Raw genomic sequence first — 22,008 nt, forward strand, 5'->3', positions numbered from 1 at the left:
AGCCGTTGCGAAATCCTGACGTCATGGGAAAGAACTATTTTTGAAGTTGTTTCGTTTTCAATAGTATCCTTTTTAAGTAGCCTATGTGTTTTCTGCTGGTTTATCTCCCCTAACTTATCATGTATGGCGGCGGAGGCGTACCCCCCCCCCGCCGTACTCGGCATGTGCATTCATTTTGTGACAGAGCAAAATAAACGGAGTGTAAAAACAGTATTTAATTTTGCTAGGGATGAAGGGACAAAGAAAATCAAAGAATATCGAAACAGTCAAACATGTACTATGGTTTGTCCATTGAGTGAAGAGACACACGACGCTACAGAACGTCCTCAAGACAGTTTGCTAAGAGTTAGTATTGTTTGAAGCTTTGCATGGTGTGGAGAAAGAAGAAGAAACTATAAAATAAAAAAATAATAGTAAACTTGCGGGTACAACCTTGTGTAAATCTCTTAGAGTGAGTGGGTGTACTCTGCTCGTCTTCAGGTAGGGAATGCTGGACTGCTGGCGGTGTAGAGAATGAGCATTTGGGCGGAAGATCGAGGCTGTTCTTGGGCGGTGATGCGTGATATGAAAGTTATTTTGTGGCCATTGAAACGATGACATCATATATAGTTTTCGTTTTCCATAATTTTCTACTCTACAGGGATGTGCTTTTCTTATGTATATTCACTCATGCTATTGAAGTATAAACTCGTAAGAATGTTTCTGCATGCACAGTATATAAGAATATGATGAATGCATCATGGGCGGATGGATAGAGCAGTTCGTGATTTTTAGCAGAGGAGTTTTGTTCTTCTTAAATGCATGCTTCAAGCAAATGAGGAGCACAAACACACAAGTTGTATTGTCTTAAAGACACTGGACACTATTGGTCATTGTCAAAGACCAGTCTTCTCACTTTGTGTATCTCAACATAAAATAACAAACCCGTGAAAATTTGAGCTCAATCGGTCGTCGAAGTTGCGAGATAATAATGAAAGAAATAAATTATGCTCTTGTCACAATAAGTTGTGTGCTTGTAGCTGCTTGATTTCGAGACCTCAAAACTCGAAATCAAATTCGTGGAAAATTACTTCAGAGGGAGCCGTTTCTCACAATGTTCTCGTTACCAAGTAAAGTTTTACGTTAAAGTAATTACAAAAAGTGTCACTGTCCTTTAAGTGGAAAGGTGGGGTGGGATGTGGGTCGGTTGTGTTGTTTGGAGGAGTGGGGGGGGGGGGGGGGGGTAAGGCATATCACAAGATACATGAATCGGACTTTTAACACTCTCATATTTTCCTGTATACATTTGTTTTACTTTATTAATGTCCAGCATTGTCCTCTTTATAAAATGCTCCATAAATAAAATAAAAATCACAAAAAGAAAAGAATTAGAAAAATACCACAATTTTGTGATGAAGATTATGAAAAAAGGCAAAAATATAGGCATAGCTTCTCGCGTTATGATTATAAAAAAAAACGCATGATAGAAACTCCCGATCGCTTTATAATAAGGCGATTATTTACAAACTTTAATTAATACAAGTATAAAATGGATAATTGGTGTCAACACAATTATATTATTTACAATATTTTAAGTCAACAAAATAATCTATTCGTTTGATTGATGGGTTCAAACAACATAGTTCGAACTCGAACATTCTAGGAAACGTATACCTTGGGTTTTTGTAATCGTACAAAATTATTCTTTCATATCCACAGTTGTAGATAATACAACAAAACTAATCTGTGAAAATTTCATTTCAAAAGGTGGTAGTGTTTAAGAGATATCGCAGAAACCCCTAGAGTGGTAATGTCCACGCAGGAAGAATATTCCGTAATTTTGGAATACACAATCTGGGAAACGTAACTGACAGTAACACTTCTCAGATTCAATATTGGGGGGGGGGGCGGATATCTTTTTCCATAACCATAATGATTCTTAAAAGATTTACTATCGAAAGCTGTTGTACTTCTAAACCCCAAGTAAGTTTCTGTTTGTAAGTAAATTTCGAGATTACCAAACATTATACCAAGTTCCCTTTATTAAGAACTTCACGACCAAGGCACTTTGTTCATAAACTGACCGAGTCAAATAGTACAACCCAAGAAATAAACCTCCAGATTTAAAAATCGTGAAGAGAGAAAGAAGAAAATGTAATTACATAACCTGTAATTCAAGTAATTATTTTAGGCACTTTGCTGGAAAGTAAATCTCAGGCATTGATATTTTGTTTTACCTTTCCATGATTAAAAAGAAATCAAGAAGGGTGCAGAGGTTTACGATTCTTTTTTAGGAAATACCAAATTATTTGCAGAACCGAAAGGGTAACAAGAAACGGATGGATGCATTTCCTAAATTGATAAAGACAAGTTTATTTTTTATTTTATTTATTTATTTATTTTTATTTATTTATTTATTTATTTATTTATTTTTTTTTTTTTTTTTTTGGGGGGGGGTTCCCTGATGCATGGATCGAACTACCTTCCCTAAGATTTGCCAACAGTGGTGGATCTCACACAGAGTTCAGACTGGTCACTCGTCCTAAGTTAGGTCGAGCCTTAGGTGTCTAATAACTCTTAGGACTAGTCCTAACTTAGGTCGAGCCTTATGTGTCAAATAACTCTTATGACTAGTCCTGAGTTAGGAATATCTTTGTTAAATCGACCCAGGTTTTCCTGAAGCTGCCAACAACAGGAATGAACAGGTTTTATAGTGTTGGTTCTCAGAAAAACCGGTGGTTGACAACTCAACACTTCTCAGAACCTGTGCCCAATTTAGAGCTGTTCAAGAAACAGAATATTGCTTAACAATTGTCTGCTGAGCAGAAATGAGCAGGATATCAGTCACAAATTGTACAAGTTACATGGTAGTTTGGCTGGTAACCGTATTCTGGTAAGCATAATTTTCTGTGTTTATCTGCTTTCTGTGCTTACGCATCTCTATGAAACTGGGCCCGGATTATACCCATGTTATGCAGTTTCAAATTCTACCAACAGTAATTGAATGTTAAGATTATTACCTTCTTGCCTCGGTTTGGTTATATTGAGTTGAATTGGAGGAAGGCCCAATGGCTGCACCTTGGTTAATCTCCATAGCGTCTATGTACATAAAACCATTCATCTCTTTACAATGCACTATGTTAGGTTTTAAGTAAGAAGCTTGGGTACTATACTTGTTGTATTTACATAGAATAATTTGTACACTTACAATAATGAACAAGATGTCATGCATAAGTCAGACTCCACAGACTCTTTGAGGAACCAACCACCGAGTCTTCAATCACCACCGAGACTTAGCGACGAATCTTTAGGCAAAAGTCTTAGCACACTTTTAGAGTCTGCTTGTTTAAAGTCAATCGTCTGTGCATCTTTGAAGCTAGCCTGAACATCACACTTCGAGGCTCGTGACTTTTTACGCCAGATCTGCCGTTCGGCCCACGTCCATAATCACCGTTGACCTCACATCATTTCACATGGCCTTCATGATTCTGGAGATTCGCACTTAAATCCGATGTACATGTGATAAACAAAGGGGACCAGTCTATTTTGAAGCCGGCTAGAGGGACTTTTGGGACGCTGGGTGGCAGCAGACTTACCAGGTATTAAAAATCCTATGTTCTCGGTAATGTGCGCATGCTCGGATTGACGCAAAATATGGAAATTTAGTTGTTAACCACTGGTTATTTTTACCTGGTAAGTATGCTGCCACCTAGCGTTCGAAAGTCTCCAATTAGCTCAATGTTTGTTTTATGCATGTGTCTGAAGGAAGTCTAAACCATTGCAGACATTGGTGCCATACGGCAGCTTGAAATGTCATTCCACGTGGTGACACCTCCGAGAGGGGATGAACAGTCTGCCGGTCCCGGTCCAGAGATTTGCAGCAGGCCGCTGTGGATACTCAGAGGCAGGGAATGCACCTCCGGACTGATGGTACGAAGCTCCTCAGACGCCCTCAACGGCGTGACGACGATAGAAATAAGACAAGCGTGAAGCGGCATGTCGGGTGAGCTCCATTTCTGTGCTACGGTGAAATAAACCTTGGGGAACATTGGGGGTGCGTCTTGCCCGAGGTAGTATCGCCGGAGCTGATCACGAAACTGATCCAGATCGAACACTTTGATTTCTTCGTCCCTCTCTAGTTTGGTTGGCTTTTCGTTGGCGTTGAGGGTGCACCAGAATACAACGCTACGACACCGTCTCGTGACGTAGATGTTGCCATTACGAGATTCGATGCTCATCCTGTATCCGAATGAAATAAGATTCTCATTAAGAAATGTCTTCAAAACAGAAATACACTATAAAACGCTTTCCCTAATACTAGTTTCCAATTTTGATTTCATTGAAGTGCCACAGGGCCCAACTCCATAGAGATACTTAAGCACCAAACTAGTTAAGCAAAACCAAATGCTAAGCAGAATGAGGTTACCAGCCAAACTACGATTTCACTTTAGCATTTGTGACTGGTATCTTGCTATTTATTTGTATTGTTTAAGCAGGAAATGTAAAGCAATATTTATGCTTACAAGCAGCTCTATTTTTGGCCACGGCACTTATAAGCAAGTCATGACGTGTTCAAATTGACTGTTTGATTGTGGGTGTGGCTTCGCTTTGCTTAGGCGTATAAAACATTGCTAAGCTAGCCACAACTTTAGGAAGAGCCAACTCAGAACGGTCATGAACCCCAAAGAACTCCCATGTGAATCAAACTCCATCACTTCAAGATTTGAGTCACACCAGGGCCCAAATTCATACAGTTGTTGCTTAGCAGAAAATGCTGCTTACAATTTGCTATTCAAAATTTGAGCGGGGCACCAGTCACACCACAGTAAACTCTGTAATTTTGGCGGGTAAACCTATTTCTGTAAAGCAATATTGTTCTTTGCTTAGCAAGTGTTTGTGCTTACTGAAACTGGGCTCAGGGATTGAGAAGTGCAACAATACTGTACAATACCTCAATCGTAAAACAATCATCAGAACTTACCCTCTCTCGAAACACCTCAGAACCTCAGCTGTGAGACTGATCTGTTTGTCGGTCATCCCTGGCTGTGCTGGGACTGCCCCAATGTCTGGTAGATGGATTGCCTCCATCCCACGCTGCATTCCCTCCTCCCATGGTTGGTTGAAGAACAACACGCAGCCGGCTGGGTTCTCCACACACTGGTACCCGGCATCCGTCGACTGGTAGGAGATTTGAATTGACATGACATGCTCTAAAAAAAAGGTGAGAGAACAAACTGCTATCAGATTTCTAGGTTTATACTCCGGTTTAGGCCAAGCATAACTGTCATAGTTGACTGGGTTTTTTACAGTAGGAACAAAGATGACGTTCGTTCTGACAGATTTCCGACAACCTGTGGCTTTAGGCTCTGGTTTAGGTCAAGCATAAACAGCATAGTGGGCTGTTGTTGTTTTTCTTTGAACTTCATATTGAGAAACAAAAGGTGATATTTGTTGTTCTGACCCAGGTTCAGCCTGGAGCTAGGTTCATGAGCAGAAAGGACACTGTTACCTTGTCACGTTTACATTTAAACTGTTATTTTGCAGACCCCACCCCCTGTCTCCTCATTCATTATTCACCCTTATTTTTCTGTGTGCTTTCTGCCGCTCTCTCTACACATATACCTATTCATGTGTTTAGTGTTCAGTGTGTTGTGTTGTCATTATAGCCATCAAGACAACTCCTGCTAGGGTCAAAACTATACTAAAAACTCATGACTATCTTTAGCCCAAGAGCGGCGTAGGCTTTGAAACACTCATGGACAGTGTTAACTTCTTGACATTTCGGTCAATGACCTGTCAGAGCTTGTTGAAACATCTCAACACTGCGGTAAATTGTTACTGACCCAGAACAGACATCGATTGTACTCAACAGATCTGAAAAGGTCTTATTAGTAAAACGACATGGCTCTGGCCTGTGAGGGCGTTTACCAAAGCCGTTTCCTAAACAGTCCCCGGATGTCCTTCTGAGATTAAAGCATGCCAAGTTGTTTCGTCACTTTATCAACGTCACAGGTGCATGGATTAGCTTTCCGCAGTTTGAAGCCCATTTAGCTACATCGGGGAGTTAATATTAGCCCAGGTAATCAGTTATATTGTCATGAAATTTGTCCCGAGTTTGTTGAACAAATTAAGTTGAAATGGCGTCCCTCGATCTTGGCCTCGGCCCGAGTTCATCTGGTGTTATTTATTGTCATCCTCAACGTAAGCATGATTTGAATGACGGCATTGCTACCCTTATGGAGGGTGCCGGTTTAGTAATGTACTTTTTTCATGCTAAAAGTCACGACGCGAGAATTGAATATGGAAGCGGTGTGGTTATCAACAAGGTGTATATAAAAAGATCACTACCTACAAAAGGAGATCGGCCCTGGGTATAAATAGAGCATCTTGCGGTCATGAGTCCTGGACAAAATAAATTGAATTTCAAAAGGAATATCGTCATCACGAAAAAGTTTGCTGAAATTTCCTTTTCAATACATACCAGCTGGTAGGGTCGGCTCAGGCGAACTGAGCATGCGCTTGGCGTTGGCTGGTGATGAATATTCATGATGCTGAGCCGGTTGCAGCTGGTGATTGGTGGTGTCATCCATGGAGACGGACTCCATTGCCATGGTGACCGCACAGGTGGTTGGGAAGGAATGTGACGAGTCGGACAGGGAACTCTCGTAGCTCGGCGGCGGATTGGACTTGCTCGTAGTGGCACACGTTGTGTAGCCCGATGACGTCACGGTTGGCATGGCAACCAGGTCATGGTAGTTGACGTGCCTCGGATCATTATTATTGACCAATGTATCTGTCACTATTTAGAGAATAGAGGAAGGATATAACACGTTGAGAAGTTGGTAACAGCTTGAGTGTAAATCGGGAAGGTCAGGAACTAAATATAGTCAAAAGATACGAAAATAAAGTCCCTTCAAAATGTCCATGGCTATGTGGTACCTGGCAGATACAATCAAACTTTTGAAATAGTCCAACACAAGGCAGGCAAATATTGTCTCAAGTTACAGTACAGCTCATCTTAGAATACATTTCTATATCAAAGAAAGTGTTCTGTGATAATGGTAACCGCCAGGCATGTCGAACGGTGTGTTTGTGTTTGTTTGTGTTTGTATTTTTAATATCAAATTTTAACCAAAGAAAAACAACATTAGAACTTCATCCCAGCCCAATAATGGGGTTTCATCTGTTTCCACTTCAATTTATTGACTATCTACCTAGCCATTGAAATCATAATAATATGAAATCCGAATATTCAATCTTTTTGCTTTTACACTCTACTCAATTTAGTTCCAACAAAATACAGCCATGAAAAAAAGGGGGGGAAATCCGTACTTCCGACATTGTCCAGTTTATTGACCCTTCCATGCTCCATGCCCCCAATGTTGCTGCCCTCCTGCCCATACAAGTGACCGCTCCCTGGGGGGTAGTGGGCGTGGCTTGGGGGATGGTGGCCGTGGTTGCCATCGATGTCACGTGTGATGACGTCATTGATCATGTCGAGGTCGGCTGCTGTGCTGTTTGGGTAACCTGTAATATGAAAAAGCATTGTTTGAACTAATGCTTCTCGTTGTGGACATTTTGCTCTTTTTAAGAAAATAAATATATTTTAAATTTTTTTTTTATCAAAACGGCCGCCGTATACATGTAGTTTGAAAATCTTCCCGTCAAGAAAACTCAGCAAACTCCCACAAGGGATATAAACACCAAGCTGGCAACATCCACTCTCTCTCATTTTAACCATTGGTGTACGAGTATTGGTTTATTATGAGTTGCACAAATTTCGACTAAGTAATCTAGTTGACAATACTTAATCTAGATGTCATCAGTAAGCTTGGTAGGATTCGAACCCACAACCTTGTGTTTGCAAGTCATTAATTACTGCACCACGGTTTATCCCTATTTTTGCAATGTTATAACAAAGTTAAAATGCACCCAGCAAGTTAAGTTAAATTAAAAAGGTCCTACATATATTATATCTGTACTAAGCCTGAGCACAAATATTTAATTAATAGGCCCCTATAATCATTGTATTAGGCCCGTTATACACTGCTTCTAGATTTGCTTTTCTCGTGTATCGCTCAAATAATTTCAGAAGAATACTATTAATTCCCAGACCGCCAGATCCAAATTAGACAATTATAATGACGAAGTCTTTTCTATAAATACACTTCAGATAAATCTAAAATATCTTTTTTCTTTCGTGTGGGTGACCTTTGGTAAAACGTTTCTGTGTAATTCCTGTATCAAATGAGTTTATTGACTTACAGTTGGTGTATGCTTGCTGGTACCCATAATCAACACCGGGACGGCTCTAGAAGAAAACGGAAGAAAATAATCATGTACTACACGCTTGTAAATATTTCCAGATTTCCTTTGTAACCTTTCTAACGTTGAACTCTGTTTTGCAGATGGTTTTACTATGAGACGTCCAAAGTGAAGTTTGACACGAGCTAAAGAGGTCAGTGTGTTTGGTGCTAAATGGGTAAAAGCTAGCAATGTCGGGGAATTGAGTTCGAAGTTATCGTTTAAAGAGCCTGTATGTAGACGTTTGGTCACGACTCTGTATATTAATTGAAATAAAAACTTTCTTGGTAAGCTCACCAGCTTTTGATAGTATAATGCACTTATGGAAAAGCGTTCACTTGTTCCCCCTCAATATTTTGAATCTGAGAAGGTTACCACCGTAATAGTAAAGTGTATTCCAAAGGCAGATTATACTTCCTGCGTGTACACAACCGCTCAAAGAGGCAAAATTACAGGGTTTTTTATTTCAATTTTCTTTGAATGAAGTTCTTAAATGATTGCTCAATATATTCAGGCGTGATATATTTTGGAAAACTGCTAATAAACGTTATTCCTATATAGGATTTCAGGCATTGCATGGTGAGATATCAATGTATATTTGGTTTGCGGTAACACCATGTGTGTATCTACTTGCCAGGTAGAGTTTGTTTCTAGAGAACTGTCTTGCGTTATTCCTGTTTATGTGTTTATTTGTTTTGTCAGTGACTTATCCGTGGATTGTACGTACGTTCTGCAATAAATTTTGAAAATAAATGTGTAGAAAAATTTGTGTAAACCTAATAATTATAGGATGAAAATATAATATGCGTGGTGGTGATGTAAAGCTACGAAGACAGCTCAATAAAACAACGGTCGCTGATTACATTAGAAGTGGTACTTACCGGATCATACCAATGATGACTCGGTTGTTGGTAACTCGAATGATTTTGCCGGTCGTATGCATCAGCTGAAATAAGTCATTGAAAATAATCGTTTAATTCCCTGTCACAGATGTCATTAATGGAATACATCTATCAATATCGGTCTACAGTTTTAGATGTCTTAATAGAAATTCACTTGTGTCGAGAAGTGCCTGATTTTGACGTGGGGCGTCAAACTATGGATTCCAACTTACTGTAATAAGTTCCAGGTCGCACGTCATATGGACTGTACCGCTCAGAGTAACTACTGATCGAATGTCCACTCTGAAAAGAAAATCAAGAAAATTGCTATTCAAAAAACAATTACCTAAATAATTGAAGAGTAAGGCCCACGTCACTCGAGGTCATTTACAGGCAACCAGTTCCAGGCAATCTCCAAGAAGCAAAGGAAGTTATATTTGAATGTTCACACATTTTTTCTTGGGGATCGTAAGACATTGTTTGAAAAATAACTCATGTGTCATCCAGCAAAGTGGTCCTGTAGCATGCACTGCAGTTGGTTGCCTCCAAGTTGCCTGCAAAAGTTGCCTCGTGTGACGAGGCCCTTAATGAATGATTTAACTCTCTGTCTTGGCCCATAGTCATCAATGATGTTAGGCAGAACTGGTGTCTCTCTATGCAGACACTACTTGGGTAAACTTTTCTAACATAGACCTTTTCGCAAATACCGGGGCGCGCGCGTAAAGCTTGGAATTAGGTGCATTGTGGTCTAGCTGGTAGCAAAATTTGATGCATATCTATCCCACAATGCACCTCATTCAACAGTGTGCGCTTGCGCATTGGTATTTGCGATAAGGTCTATAGAAACTATGAGGAATGATCTAAGATTACCACAAAAGCGATGACCGATGTTTCATCCAAACTAAGTGTTTGAAAAAGAGCCAGACTCTTAAGTGTTTTATAAAGAGAACTTTCCAATTCGAAGTCGTTATCTCCAGCTCATCACGCTGCCCAAACGCTGCCCATATGATTTGGAAAAGCCTTCATTGCTCAACAGTGAGGCCACCTAAAGTGGCCAGTGGCCAACCCATGTGGCCAGTAGCCAACCCATGTGGCCAGTAGCCAACCCATGTGGCCAATGGCCAAACCATGTGGCCATTGGCCAGCCCATGTCGCCACGGTAGCCCTATATATAGGACTCTTCCTCAGTGGCCTCGGATATTTCAAGCCAGCGAGGCCAGGCCGTCTGTACCCAAAAGTTAGCCTCCCACTCAAGACTTACCCTGTGGTGAGAGTCCTGCTGGCCATACGTTGGGCTGGTCGGAAGCCGGTTTTTCATTGCGCTGTTGGATGCTGAAAGAAAGCCCCAAAAAACAACGTAATGTATAGAAGACTAGCTATCAACGTAAACAGTTCAGCTTGTCAAAGAAAACACGCACAAAACTGCGTTCACATTAAATGTTGCTGAGCTATCTGTCACAATTACCTTCTTGCTAATGAGCGTTACTTAGCGCCAAGACACCGGGGGCAATTAATTCCCGCTGGAAGTCAATTATCCTTGTGCATTTTATTTTAACCTATAAATAGCGCTTTTTAGTGTTGATATTGCCGGTCTATATACAACTACTAGACATAGATCAATTAATTAATGTTTTATTCAACAGGAGTAAAATCATTAACTAATCTGACTGCAGCGTGGCTTAAAGACTTAACACCCCATGTCTGATTCAATTTCCCTGTGAATGGATATTCTTTTGCCCCCCCCCCCCCGTGACAACCACAGACTACCCCCTCGCCCTGTCACAACTTTAGTCATCAACAAGTGTGGTCGAAACGTCGAAGAAGGTTAAACAGCTGAGAACCTGTGGGTATTTTAGTGATATTTTACACCCATAGCACCACATTTGGTTGTTGTTGTTGTTGTTGTTTTCTTTTTCCAGACCGCATATATTAAACCAAACTGACAATCATACTCATAACTTTATTTGTATGAACAAAATTAAGACGAACTGTTGTGAATCATCAACTCCTTAACATGACGTCAGAGATAAACAACAGCAGGGGGCGCTCGGACTTTGACGTCACACTTTTGTGCGGTGAGTCTTTAGCACAGTATGAGATACCCGTTTCTTATACAAGTCGAGAGCCCCCCTGTGGCCGGCAAGTGTGATCAAACCGCAAACTCAGTCAGATATAAATCTGCCTAATTATTTCTGGAGGATCGGACTCGGACAACATTTGCGAAAGTAAGACTTTGTCTAGTTTTGTTCAAAACATCGCTCTGAGATTACCCCAAAAATAGCTGTCTGTAATATTATCCAATTTGATCCTATGTTCGTATTCACGACAGGATAGCAGTAATACTAAAGTATGGGACTACATTTAATACTGTTTCCGGAAACTTAACGTCAAATGAAAGATTCTAGAACATTCTAAAAGAAGTCAAGACAGATGACCACAGGTGATCTCGCTGTTAATCGAACTTTAAGCGAGATTTTTTTGAAAGTTTCTTCCTCTACTCGTTTTACAAGAAAAGTTTACACCTGCCAACAAATTTGTTGTTATTTTTACATTTTGTTGGTTTCGCAGTTCGCGGGTGTTTACGCTGCGGTATCTTCAGCGGTTGCCTCGAAAGCTCATGATGTTTATTTTTAATCAGTGAGTCTTTAAGTGCTGCCGTTTGTCAATGTTTTTAAAAAGTCTGTAAGAAGTGCTCACCATTGCCAAAGATTTTAAAATAAGTAACCAACCAGTCTTAATTTTTTTTCTGTTTGAATGTGTTGCTGATTTTTTTTTTTTTTTTTTGGGGGGGGGATGTTATTGCTTCTGCTGGTTCTGTTGTTTTTTGGATATTTTACTGTGATACTGATTTGTCATTTACTCTTCTTCGTCGTTTATTGTTGTTGTGTATTGGGGAATTTTTCGTCTATAAACCCTTGCAATGACCGCCAGCTCGTACACATGTACAATTGTTCATTGTTTTACATCAAAGATGGTGATCAGTGACATCATGCGCAAGCCATCTATGAATCCATCTTCGAGACCTTTCTATTGCAACGCCACAGCCCGGTTTGTTTTTCCAACCGAGCGTGGAAACTATGGAAAGCCAAAAATGCAAAACAAAAACAGATGGTCACAGTTCGTAACAATGTCACACAACTATTCAAAAATAGTGTTGAATTTGTTGGAATCAAAGCAACCAATCATGTGAGATATTTTACCTAAACTGAAAGTTTGCAAAACAAATTTGAAATGTTGAAATGCTCTGTTCTTACGTTTTTTAGGCAGCAGTCTGTAGACTCTATAGGGTTCAGGGATGTCTAGTTGCGTCTTCTCGTGGACCTCATCGATGTCAGGGAGTTTATTGAGAGCAGTACGCAGTCTCGTCTTCCATACGGCTGGCTCAGGTACATGCACACCTGGCTTGAATTTACCCGTATTGAGGGACCACAGCTGTGCATGTCAGAGGAGAGAGACAGGGAACAGTTACAAGATTAGCCGAGAGAAAATGTATTTCTGGATAAACCACAAGGGAAAAAGTGATAACACATCATTGAGGATATACATGTCAAACAGTTTTTTGCTATTTTGAATTCTGTAATTTAAATATCACAGTATTTGTAAAAGCTGGCAAAGCAGCTGTAATTGCTTTTTTAAATGTCGAACTCATAACTCGTGACATGACCGAAGGGGTGGCAAAAAGGTTCGCAAAAAAGCTATGACCCGATTGTGGTCAGTTTTTTTACGAGGGACCCGGGGCAAGGCGGCCGAACAACCCTGGAGATGGTTGCAACAGACACCCCAGACAGGGGGGCATGAACAGAGAGTTTAAACAGAAGGGGCGGTCATTGTAAAAGTCTGTCAGCCATCAAGATTTGGGGAGAGTATAAACTACGGCGTGTAAAACAATTATCTTGACATTAAGAATTGTCATGGGATATGTTTCGAAAATCAACTTTAAATTAGGCTGATGCTTTTATCATTTGCGAAAAAAACTTTTTTTCGGTTCGAGGTTGCATCTTCTTTAGGCAAAGTTGCTTCTCAGCGGCGTTTAAATTGCTATTTCGTGGGGGTTTCTTGAATGACCTGCGGGATAATTGGTAATGCGCGAATCTATCATAACCCAATGGCCCGTGGTACTTTATTAACCACACCTGTGAAATATCTTTGGTAATTGCTTCTGTCAATCTATTAAAGGCTTGGGTGACCGGTGTGTGGGTTTTGCGAGACGATCTTCAGGGTCTCACCTTAAAGATCTTAGAATCTTCTTCCTGGTTGTAGTCTTGCTTTCCAGCGTGTTTCCAGGGAATCTTGAAGAGCTTCTTCTCCTTGTCGATCCATTCTAGTCCCTTGACCGACCCCTCGTTGATGAGATTCTCCAGCCATGGCCGGAGTCTTTGCCGGCTCTGATGGGTGTGGACGACTTGAGCGACCGGTGAATCCTCACTGCTGTCCGTAGACGCCGGGGAGCTTTGAGTCTGCATTGGCTCGTTGGTCCTGGACGGCAACCAAATCAAAAGTTTTAAGTGTACTGGGTTGAAGAAATAGACTTGACAGTCAAATGTCCCAAACAAATCTACATCTTCATACTTTTTCAATGAGCTTCCGTACAAACCATGCGGGCTGTAGAAGTCAGTATTCAAATAGCTCCAAATTTATTTGCAGTTTAAGTTCTTAAATAAACCTAGGACTCAAAAACTTGCCCTTTAGTTTGAATTTTATGTACCCAACAAAATACTGAGAAGGGCGACAATGACGTATGACCATGATGTGTATTCTGTTCAAGAAGTATTTTCTGTTTTCTGCAGAAAGGGTTCGATCTCCCTCTAGCCATCTGGCTAGCTCGGTGTTCTTATATACATGTAGTGGCCCTAGCAGTGCAAGTCGTGGGTTCGAATCCCACCCAAGTAATTTGCCTGTGGATTTCTTTCTGAAAAGAACTTGAGAAAGTAGGCTACTGAGTATAAAATGCTTGATAATTATGTAGGGGTAAAAAAAAATTAACATATCAAAATGTAATTTGTTATTTTGTTTAGTATTAATTTGTTGTACCGAAAGGCGAAATCTGTTTCCGAGAAGATGGTGATTAAATGCAACTTCGTACCTAATATGAAATTTAGGATATGGTAATGTACCTTGTTAATGAAGTACGCCCACCTCCTACCCGGACTACATCGAACCCCAAGCTCATTAACAAAGTACTTTGATCCCCTATTTGCCGTTGGTCTTGAGTGGATATGACGGGCCTCCGCCTGCCGCCTTCTAAAGGTATTCGCCTTGCAGCTCAGGGTCGCGTTTTTTGTTTTAACCCAAACCACCAAGCCGAGGTTATTAATTCACCATTTGTCGGTGTACAGGTTTATCGCGGCTGGTCTTGTAATTAAAAGAAACTGTGTCTCCGCCGTGCCTGGGCAAATCGTGGCCGGGGGAAACGCGGCGTCCTCTCCCACTAGAATGGAGGGTGCTCGTGGCACGCAATGGGGAAGCCGGGGTTAAAACTTTGGACTTCTCGTGTGAAAATGATCAATTTTACCTCAGATAGAGACATGTCATGTTCATTAATAGAAAGGATATGTGGGTACAGGGTTAGTTTATCCTAAAGTAGGCCTACCCCAGAATTGTATTTATAAAAAAAAAAAAAAAAAAAAAAAAAACGCCCCAAGAAACTCTCCTCTTGAACAATTTTAACATTCGCAGAGAGCAAACAATGATACACAATGTCAAAAATAAGTCTCCAAACTTGTTGTTTTAATATTGAAATGTCTTCTGGGAGTGATGAAGTACTTTCGAGCAGAGAACTAAAGAGTAAAGTCAATGACGCGGCTAGGTATACGTCATCTTTACGCATACAGAAGATGAAAGTGAAGAAGAGGTAGGCCTACCTTAGAAACAAACGAGCAGGGCCCAATGTCCTTGCTCTGCTCCCGCAAGCAAAGAATCGGCGGTTACGTAAGCATGGAATTCCGCGCTTACGTCAAGCACGGGTTAGCAGGGAATTTTTGCATGCGCGTGTCTACATAACTTGCGTATAGGCAATCTTCGCTTTCACAGCTATCGCAGAATTTCGGCACTTCCACATTAAGTAGAGAGTGGTGAAGCGCAGAATTCGGCGGCAAGCACGGAGCCATTAATTTTTTTCCCAGGTAAACCTTCGTTGCATTATCTCTATTCATTCCGACACACCCTCGATTCTGGCACCGACTATCAAGCCAAATCTCGGCCGTCCAGATGCTCGTCTGGCCCTGGTCATTTACCCCCGCCATTGCAGGAAGGAACCAGCTAGCTCAAAGGAGGTGTTATTCCAATCAAAAGATAACGAGAATAAACACTTAATTAAAAAAAACTTGCTCAGTTTATCTTTTACACTGCAAAAACTGAGGTGTTAAAGTTGACACCATGGTGTTGTCATATAAAGGTACCTATCAAGAGAGAATCAGAACTAACACCACTAGGTGTTTAAATAACACCAACAATAGCAATATTATGGCCAGTAATTAGTGCTATTTCATCACAGTATGGTGTAAATGTGGTTTCTTTTTTTCGGTATCTATATGTTTGTACGTTTGTAGTATACTACGCCTATTATTTAGGTAGTTGTATTTTGCCAACATTTTGCATTATGTTTTTGAGAGTCCAAACATCGTCACATATTTTTTAATAACTTCCAAAATATTCTCAGCGACGCGGTATAAATTCCCCTCTTCTCCCCAAAATCCTTGTTGTCAACTTCTAAATTATTGAGCAAGTTATTTTTCTTCCTTTACAGGTGAAAAACGAGCGGGGGTTTTCTTTTCGGAAATACGCCACTGTCTATTTTTCGTTTGTTCCTTCCTTGATTTCTAAATACCACCGGTATAGGAAAGGATTCTTGCAGTCATAACGTCCTGACTGCAAAACAATAAGGAAAAATGAAGTACAAAATAAACCAACGGTGTGCAAATTCACCAGCAAAATGAAAGTCATTATGAGTTATCAGGAACAATAAAACAAGACGATTGGTTTATGAAATGAAAGGGGCTTACCAAAATGACTTGCGTTAATTTGTTCTACATGGATTAAGTGACATGATATTGCCCTTTTTCGCAACCTCGTGATGATACCCACAGTGTGCACGTGCTTCAATCATACATACAATGAACATGCACATTTTTTTCTAAACAAAAACAAACCCTTATAATTAATAGCTCTGTGAAACAAATAACAGGCATATTACTCGGGTGGGATTCGAATCCACGACCTTTGCACTTCTAGAGTAGCGCATTACCAACTTTAGACTACCGAGATTGCCCGGTAAAGAGGCAGTTCGAATCCTTTTCCGCAAAGATTTAATTCTTAAAAATAAACCCCTACTTCTTAAAATTGTTTATTTCATAAACAAATCTACTATGTCGACTGTGTGATCACTTCACTTATAATGATCAAATACCAAAAAATTCACAGTTTGCTCACGAACTAGCCCCCAAAAGAAGATCAGTAAAGATAAATTGAACTTTATTTTACCATGAAAGCTCTCTATCAAAGTCAGTTGAAATATCATAACAAAATTTAATCTGAAATAATACCCATTCCAATCTAATCTTTTATTCGCTCTCAAAAAAATCGTTAACGCGTGGGTCTGTGCGTTCGATTGCAAACGAAATTATCACGAATGCTGTTTATCTCGCTGCTTTTGGGGGCTTTTTTGTTGCACGACGTAAAAACAAATGAGCATTGTTGAAATGATTGACTGCCGAAGTAATGAATTCCCTTGACACTACTGTCTGATATAGGTCTTTTGTCTTGATATACTTTCCTTGGCTAGGGTTAGAACAAAGAGGATAAGTTTTCCTATTTTGTGTTGCCGCAGCTTGATGACATAAAGGTCTTATTTCTGGTCTATCCACAAAGAAAGTTCAGCTTACGCCCACCACCACGTAAGAACAACTTGGCCATGTATAGCCGGGGGCTGAAGCGCTTTGCACAGACACCGAGTCGTTAAGACCGCGGCGCGGCACCACAGATTGCCCGGTGACAGAGACGCGAGAAGCCCGGCCAGGCCCTCGGAGCAAATCACGCCTGCGAGCGCCGCACCACCCCGGCAGGGCTGCTTGAAAAAAGGTGCTACGTTTCATGGTAGATATTGGGTGACAAAAGCTTGTCACTTCATGTCATATATGAGTCCTTCCAGATTGTGTGAAGACAAAGACACCATTAAATAGTGTGATTTAATTATCAAGGCTTTATGGAAAGTGTCTTTGATGAATCGGTGGATCCAAAGACACTGCGAGCATATCTCGGATGAATTTTTTTATTTTTACGACTCAAACTTTCGAAAACTTAGAAAGTGTTTTCAGTCTAGAAACCTCTTCTAATTCAAAATCATTATTCTTCTCACACTCAAACAAACCTTGTACGGAGTCAGTTTGTGGATCCTGCTATATGAATGTTCTATTATTCCCTTTTCGAATGAATTCCCTTATGGGGCCCGGGTTGAATTAAGTATTCCCTTTTGGGTCTATTTTTCTGTAAGACCCCCACAAGGACACAAACACACCGAGTACAAACTACTCTGTGTGACTTTATTTAACAAAATGTAAGAAAAAACGGAATGATATTTTTAGTTTGTCACCGGCAACATTTGTTTTGTAAATTGCGATTTATCCACAACAGACTTTATATTCCATATTTCAATCTCAAGGGAAGGAATGGTGTAAGGAGGCAGCCCGGAGGTAGCCTGGAGGAAACCCAGGCTGGATTCGAACCCACACATTACTTTCCATTGATATCAGATCATTATCTTGCATTCATTTCAAATGATGAATGAACAACATGCAATAAGTTAAAAATATAAATATTAAAAAATCAGAAGAACTTCGATCGAGCCAGCCAAGGCCTAATTCCTTTTCGAATTGCCATTAAGAACTTCACCATTGTAAAATATAGTGCGTAGCATAAGACAAGCGGCACAAGTACACTCATACATTATGTGAAACGAATTTGCAAGCATTTGAGAACTTCAGCGAACAACAGGGCCATGTCACACAAGGCAGTTAACAGGCAACCAGTTCCAGGCAATCTCAAATAAGAGAATTGATTTACACTTGAATGTTCAGATAATGTACTTGTTGATCGTAAGACATTGTTTGAAAATTTATTCATGTGCTACCAACATTGTCCTGTAGCATGCACTGCAGTTGGTTGCCTCAAAGTTGCCTATAAAAGATGCCCAACGGACAAGGCCCTCAAGTGTCACAAACTTGGGGAACAAGTATACCAAGTTAGGGGAGAACGTTTCTGTGAGATGAGGTATAATTAGCTATAAACTTAGAACTTATAATTGATTGCGGTGTAATGTCATTTTGGAATAACACTGTATTGTCTAAAAGTGAAACAAATTCAACATAAAGTTGAAAAGAGAGTTATGTGACTTTTTGAAAACTCAATTAATAGAAAGTAATATTAAAATTACTGTTCGTTTACATTGTTGACAATAAACCATTTATCGCTCAGTTTAAGTACGAATTACATAAACAAAAATTGTTCGATGAAAATTGCAGAGCAACATAATACTCCCATCACGTAGATAATACAAATATCAATAATTGTGACAAAAAAGTCTTCTTGTCATTTCACAGGAATCATCCAGTAATATTAAACAAACTCACCTTAATTTACTGATCCTTGAACGAATTAAAATCAAGCTTGGTGGCAAACAAAAGTTCTAAGTGTAGGCCTACCGTAGACAATCAAATTGTTTTATTGGAGTTTTTACATTTTCCAAGAGAGGTGATATTGTTTGAATCATTAACAAAAAATTCACTTTTGAAAGTTCATATCTGAGCTTGTTTTTAGGCATCGTAAGACATTGTTTTGAAAAATACTCCTGCGCTACCAATGTGGTATACACTGCAGTTAGTTGCCTCCAAGTTGCTTGTAAAAATTAGCAATGCCATCAAAGTACAAGCGCCTTGATATAAAATGAAAAGTTTCTACTTACTTTGGATCCGACGGTCGACGTTGCGAATTGCTGGTAGCAGCAGACAGTACAGAAAGCATTTTTGGAGACGAGTGTACTTTTAACAAGTCCTATTAGAATCAGTCTGGGAATTGATACTCCACCACACACACTCCGTGCCCTAACAGCGTTATGGCTTGACCCGGGGATGCAACCAACTTCTATATTCTGCCACAATGATGACGTCAGAACGGTGACTGGAGATCCTGCGCACTGAGTACCGGTGTGTAAATCTAAACCTGTGTGGTAAAACAAGAGGTAGGTTTGTAGCGGATATTAATGTAGGTCGCTATTAAAAACAGTCAGTGACCATTTTTATTCGAATTTATTCGAGGGGTTGTTTGTAAGGATTATTTCGAATTAATATCTAAGTTATGATTTGGTGAGATTGCTACCTTTTTCATCGCAGCACTTTCTGGCTTAAATGTTATAATGAAACCAATGAATTCATTCTCTCATTTCGTCTAAAGCACGAGATGTTAATCCTTTAATCTGATTGATTAGTTTGCTTGTATAATTGATATCAAACGAGTGCTGATTGGATAGCTCAATAGTTATGCAACAGAGAAGCTGATTGGTTTGGAACGGTGTCGCCTGCGCGCGATGCTCTCTGTTCTGATTGGACGATTTCCACGTGCAACTTTGCAAGCGAGCGCAATTTAACCAATCAACAGGTTGTAGGCACAAACTGCATATGTGTTTTTACTTTGGATCAAAGCTGAGAGACAAATCAGTCTGTGTCTAACGATACATCATACGCAATGAAAATAGATTTTGTTTGCAATGGTTTTACCAACTCTAACACCTTTGTAGAGATTTTTTAAATTGTGATCACTCTTTATGGATAATAATTTGCCACGTGGAGTAGTTTACCGCGTTTGCAGTTATTTACACTGATTGAGGTTTTATTTTGCTTTACCCACTTTGAGTGATTTGAACCTCGGTGTTAAGGCATTTGATTTCCTACTCAATTTTGTGTACAGTGTTACCTTTTCCTTGTGTACTTAGTTTACACAAGTGAGGGGTTCAAGAACATGTGTCGCGTTACAAAATATTGACAAAAATATTACACAACATTTTACAAAATGTTACATTTCCTTTTTAGAGTGTATCTGTATCGAAAGAATACCGAGCTCAAATTAAGGTTTATATCATGTAAATGAGTCAATTAACTATCTTTCTTTAGAACTGTTTGCAATGTTAAGTTTTTCTTCAAACGAATTATAGGCTGTTCCGTTTTAAAAGTCGTCATGGTTCTTTTTGGCAACCAAATATCCCGAAAATCTACTGATATCAAAAGCCTTTATCATCAACTAACGCGACAGCCATTTTGGTCTTACTCCCTTTGTGTTAATTACACGAACACAAACGATGAGAAAAAGGTGCCAGACTTTTGTATCCAATTCTTTTGTGTAGCTAAAAGTATTGCCAATGAGTCGAGTAATAATTATTGACAATTTAGTTTTACTACGAAGACGTTCTCTGCATTTTTAAATCATTACTCTACAAGATCTTGAGTTGGAAAAATATTCTTTATTGTGTTCCTATAATGATTTTTAATAGGCTGGGCAATTAGGGCAGCAAAGGTCGCAGTAACTGAGTAGAGCCCTTTTTCTGAGTATTCCCAGGGTTATAGACATGCCCAAGACAGAACACAAGAAATCAACTTCCACGAAAATGTTTTCATTGAAGAAAACAAAATCCGCGGTTTTGGTGCAACTCATTTCTCTGAAGAAGAATAAGTAATTAGTATATGGCTACTGATATCGCGCGATACCCGCTCTATATATGCTGTTACAATACAATATCATAAAACGACTTCCGAAGTAAAACAACCGGTCCTAAAAAAGCTTGCAACTGCCCGTAAGCAAAACCTTTTAACATCCGGGGTTTCATTTTTGGGGTCTTCGCGGAAACCCGATTTTATTTTCGAGAAGTCTTTCCAGAAGATTGGGAGCTAATTAATACTAAAGGATCTCCTGTGATTTGAGGGTCCCTTGGTTTACGTGGAATAGCAGATTCTAAACTCAACACGTGGGAATGAAAATGTTTAAAGGATTTACGCTTTGGCGCACCCTTTTTTTATATAGTGCACAGCATTAATCATGGACACACATTTATTTTTTTTTTTGCTTCTCGTAATGAGGCCATATACTTGCATGGTTTATTGATACACTCATTTTCCTCATGAAAATTATCCTGCATGCTTGATGAGTTCCCCGGTGACCATCTTCTAGTTGTACTTTGCTATTCTGTAAACCGTATATTTATTGGGCTATATGAATATGTATCTTGCCTTGTTGTTTCTGTTTTGGTGTATAGATTTGTTTTATCTGTATTGCATTTTTGTATTTGGAATGTTGTGTTTGAATAAGGGAATCAATGTGTGGTGTGGAGAGGTTTTAAACTAGTGGTTTAAACTCGCCGAGGCCTGGTTTTAGGAAATTTTACCGAGACGAAGTCGAGGTGAAATTATCAATAGTCAAAACCCACTACCCCAAATTTCACAAAGCTTCAGATCCCTCAAACTGTCGGGGATAAATTTAACTTGTTTGATTATAATACAAAGTAATGAACAAGGCTATGACGTCAGAAATCCAAGATGTGTACTCCTTAAGCTGGTTCAGGGGCCACACAACGGGGCTTACTGTATTTAAACACTTCTCGCTGTGGTTACATCATCCGTTTAAACACCCTACATCAAAATGGAGAAACTGTGCCAGGTATTTATGAATGAAGAGTAAGAGTTTGCAGCCTGGATACAATAAACCACGCTTAATATTATCATATATTGAACTTCTTATAACAACTAATTTAAGCCTCTATAATCACCTCGTATTATTTTAGCTTAAAAAAATAATGTTCGTTGAT

The 22,008-nt window shown here is 39.7% G+C and overlaps 1 protein-coding gene across 1 annotated transcript; it reads right to left on the reverse strand.

Moving 5' to 3' along the window:
- Positions 1-1,280: 1,280 nt before the first annotated feature.
- On the reverse strand, positions 1,281-19,283 carry LOC139935241 (interferon regulatory factor 5-like). Its single transcript, XM_071929750.1, has 11 exons — positions 19,120-19,283; positions 13,391-13,640; positions 12,419-12,596; positions 10,426-10,496; positions 9,398-9,467; positions 9,165-9,229; positions 8,245-8,290; positions 7,312-7,506; positions 6,461-6,778; positions 4,961-5,189; positions 1,281-4,218 (listed from the first exon to the last, which is right to left on the reverse strand). Exons 1-11 carry the CDS (start codon positions 19,176-19,178, stop codon positions 3,750-3,752), a joined length of 1,950 nt encoding a protein of 649 aa, XP_071785851.1. The 5' UTR covers positions 19,179-19,283; the 3' UTR covers positions 1,281-3,749.
- Positions 19,284-22,008: the final 2,725 nt, after the last annotated feature.

The sequence above is a fragment of the Asterias amurensis genome, chromosome 3, assembly GCF_032118995.1.
Source record: "Asterias amurensis chromosome 3, ASM3211899v1".
Taxonomy (NCBI): domain Eukaryota; kingdom Metazoa; phylum Echinodermata; class Asteroidea; order Forcipulatida; family Asteriidae; genus Asterias; species Asterias amurensis.